This window comes from Geospiza fortis, unplaced genomic scaffold (assembly GCF_000277835.1).
Source record: "Geospiza fortis unplaced genomic scaffold, GeoFor_1.0 scaffold188, whole genome shotgun sequence".
In the NCBI taxonomy this organism is placed as follows: domain Eukaryota; kingdom Metazoa; phylum Chordata; class Aves; order Passeriformes; family Thraupidae; genus Geospiza; species Geospiza fortis.
In genome coordinates this window covers 588,823-592,243 of record NW_005054337.1, presented here as the reverse complement: position 1 = coordinate 592,243, position 3,421 = coordinate 588,823, and the positions used below count along the sequence as shown (strand labels likewise).

The window sequence follows — 3,421 nt, the reverse complement described above, 5'->3', positions numbered from 1 at the left end:
GAAAGATCGCAAAGATAGGAGTAAGAGTAAGGAAACTGGTAAAGAGACAAAGCCAGAAACACCGAAGGAAACTCAGAAACCAGTGGAAACTGAAGCTTCATCTTCCAGCAATCAGTCATAGAACTGTGACTGATACTTCCCACAAATAATACACTTTGGCAACCCAGCAAGGACTGCACATCTGTAAATACTGTACATATTCTCACCTTTTAAAAAATTCTGTTGTAAAACTAGCCTTACCCGATGTACTGACAAATAAGCAATTTTTGAACAACTGTGAATGAAAATAATCAGATAGATGAAAAGCAAGAACATATTGGACTTTCACTTGCTGCATTTTGTGCATAATGTTTTTCTTATAAAGATTCACAATGTTAACTGTACTGAAATTTTGTTTTTTCTACTTACATCTTAAAGTTTCCATTTACAGTACAGAAATGGAAAAAGTCTAAGAAGAGCATATTGCTTTTTAAGAATATAAAGTTATGTTTTCCAGTAACTTGAATTGTAATTTTATAGGAGAATTTAATCCAGACCTGAGGAGCCATACCTTTACATCTCAGTTATGTGATATTTTGGTGTCAAAATTGTTCCTACAGCACACACTAAAAATGTTGGTGTCATGTTTCTTTTACAATGGAAGGGTCATGTGTTTAGGAAAAAGCTGCAAAAGAACAGTGTTAATAATTACTTGTGACTGATGGAGGATTTGAAAATGGAATGTTATAAGCTTAAAGTGCACTATCTTCCTTTTATATACATGTATTTTGGGTCTGGAATCCATCTGTTAAGTGTACAGCAAAGAAACAAGTCATACTTAGTTATTTTTCATGAGGTTTTAAATATCCCATGTTTACAAACCTCTCATTAAAGAAAATACAAGAATAGCACCTTTATAACCAGCAAAACTTATAAAAGTATCAGACATTTATTTTGAAAAGTGGTAAACCAAAGGAAGAGAGAGCATTTAGTTAAATAGGCCACTAAATCTGTTACTTCAATTGAACTGATTTAGTGGAGCATTTTTTGGTTTTGTTTTAGGTTTTTCAGAATTTTTCCGCAGATTTAAGAAATGTCCCAATTTGATTGAACTTTTCATTATAGAAGTGCTCTTTCATTCTAAAAGGGCTCTTGAAAAATAAATGATACTGTTCTTTTGTTAGGCCCTACTTAGGCTGGCAGTGTATATAAAACTCTCCACTGAAAAAGACACAGCTGCATTAAAGTTTAAATTATGGTGGTACATCATGTTGTGATTGAAGAGGGACATTTTTCATGGTGAAACACATCACATTGCTACTTCCCATGTAGTCCTCAAGCACGTGATTCTAAAGTGTGAAATAAAACCCCACTAGTTTATTTGAATGTGTAAATTGACCGCTGGGTAAATATTTTGGTATTTTGCTGAGATAGATTTGGAAATGTAAAATCAGATTCCTGTAAACATTTTGCATCTTGAGGACTATATTACAGGTAGCACGTGTGTCACCACTGTCACATTGGTGCATTCTTGAGGTCCCTGTACATCCAGGATTTGCTGGCTGAGATGATTATCTGTGTCCTGAACCCGAGGGAAAACGGTAACATGCAAAGAAATCGTATTAAATGCAAACATCAACTACAGTGTAAGATTTTTTTTCTTAATGAGATGTTTCTAATTTAAAGACATACATAAAAGTATGCAAAATGTGTGTTTGTTTAGGTTTACTTGATAGAAATTTCTGTAAATTGTATTTTATATGGCAAGATATATCACTGTACATTAAAATATGGGACTTCACAGGTTTTTGTTACTGTAAGTAGAATAAACACCTACAGAGAGCTGTTGTCCATTTCTTAAATGTGTATGTGTATATTATTTTCTACATTTCGCTATTTCTCAACAAACCACAAGAGACTGATGGCACAGGGGTTTTGTTTCCTTGTAGTTTAATGATAGACATTTTGCAGGATGTCACAGCAATGTTTGACTGTGGCAAATCAAAATAGCAAAAATATGTGCTAATGATTCTTTCTCAGTTCTAGGGCATCCCCTAATTTATTTTGAAGGTTTTTTGGTTGTTTTTTTTTTTCATTTTAATCAGAATGCTTGGAATTTGAAGATTTTTACATCAAAAAATCTAGAGAAAAGAAAAAGTATTAATTCAAGTCACACAATTAATGAATGTCTTAGCTTTACATTTTTATGAAATAGATGGGTGGCTTTTTGTCCTCTAGGAAATTCTCCTTTAGTAGTCTGGGGGATCTGTTTATACTTTAGGATCGGTAAATCCATCTTCACAGAGATCAAGGGGCAAAAAAATCAACAGCAGAGGCTCCAGTGACTTTGTTAAACCACAGTGTTATGTAGTTAACAATCAGCCGGAGTTGGATTTTGCAGCAGGGTTCCTGTATTCTCCACGGCAGCAGGTGGTAAAAACCAGGCTGAAACCAACAAAACAATTTAACTCAATTTACAGAGACTAAAATTGGCACTGAATGATTGTCCTGCATTGCAAGAAAGAGAAAAACAATTCTCTGGCTTTGTCCAAACGTTTGATTAACATGAAAGAACTCGCTGTTTTGAGCTTTTGTCTATGTTTGTACTAAGCTAACATTACAAAGAGCATTTTGATAAATCTTTTTCTTGCAAAACCCCCTGCAAAGTCTACAACAATATAAGCAGAAACATTATTATTTCTATAAAAGGCTGTACTACTCCAACTGTGAGCATTGTAAAGGGGAGTGTGGAAGAGGATTAGAGAAGTAGAAAAGTGTGTATTGAGTTCAGTGTGCACAAACTGCTTTTAAAGTTCCTGGGTTTGCGTCTAGAGGGAAGTCACAAGTGAGACCGTCGGGATGTGGTTGCATTTCATGGAAATGTCAGTGCACAGTGCCTTGGGAGGTTTTTTCCTTTCAGTTTTCCCATCCGTACCCCGGGGCGGGATGGGCCGGGGAACCTTCACTGCCCCGCTCGGGCTCTCCCCGCGGGGCTTGGGACTGGGGCGGGCTCAGGGCCCCTTGTGGGGAAGGACAAGCGATTCCCGTTAACCCAGCTGGTTTTGTTGCCTTTTCCTCCTTGCACAAGTCTGCCTGCGCCGTGCCGCTGGTGATGCTGTTGGTGCAGGTGGGGCAGTTCCCTCAGCGCAGCCGAGCCCCGGCCGTTGCTCTTTGTGAGCTTTCCGTTAGCGACAAAGCCAAGTAACAGAGTTTAGCCGTACGCAAAGCAGCCATTAGGTTTAATTAATTAAAATTTAGCATAACAGTGTGTACCCAGCCAAGCACCGCAAATCAGCTAAAGCAGTAAACCGTGTGTCCACAACCTGAAGAAGTCTGTAAACACACATTGTAGCCGCACGTTCTTATCCCTTATCTCCTCACAACACCGCTGCTCCCTCCATTACCACCGGGCTCCGCTCCGGGTCAGTTTCACCCTGAGGGG

The 3,421-nt window shown here is 38.1% G+C and overlaps 1 protein-coding gene across 1 annotated transcript in view; it reads left to right on the top strand.

Moving 5' to 3' along the window:
- Positions 1 to 1,841, top strand: part of DIDO1 (death inducer-obliterator 1) — a 35,659-nt gene extending 33,818 nt beyond the window's left edge. The window contains exon 16 of the mRNA XM_031057984.1: positions 1 to 1,841. This exon is cut by the window's left edge and continues 3,235 nt beyond it. Within this exon, the coding sequence (XP_030913844.1) occupies positions 1 to 121 (121 nt within the window). The 3' untranslated portion in view covers positions 122 to 1,841.
- The last annotated feature ends 1,580 nt before the right edge of the window (positions 1,842 to 3,421 follow it).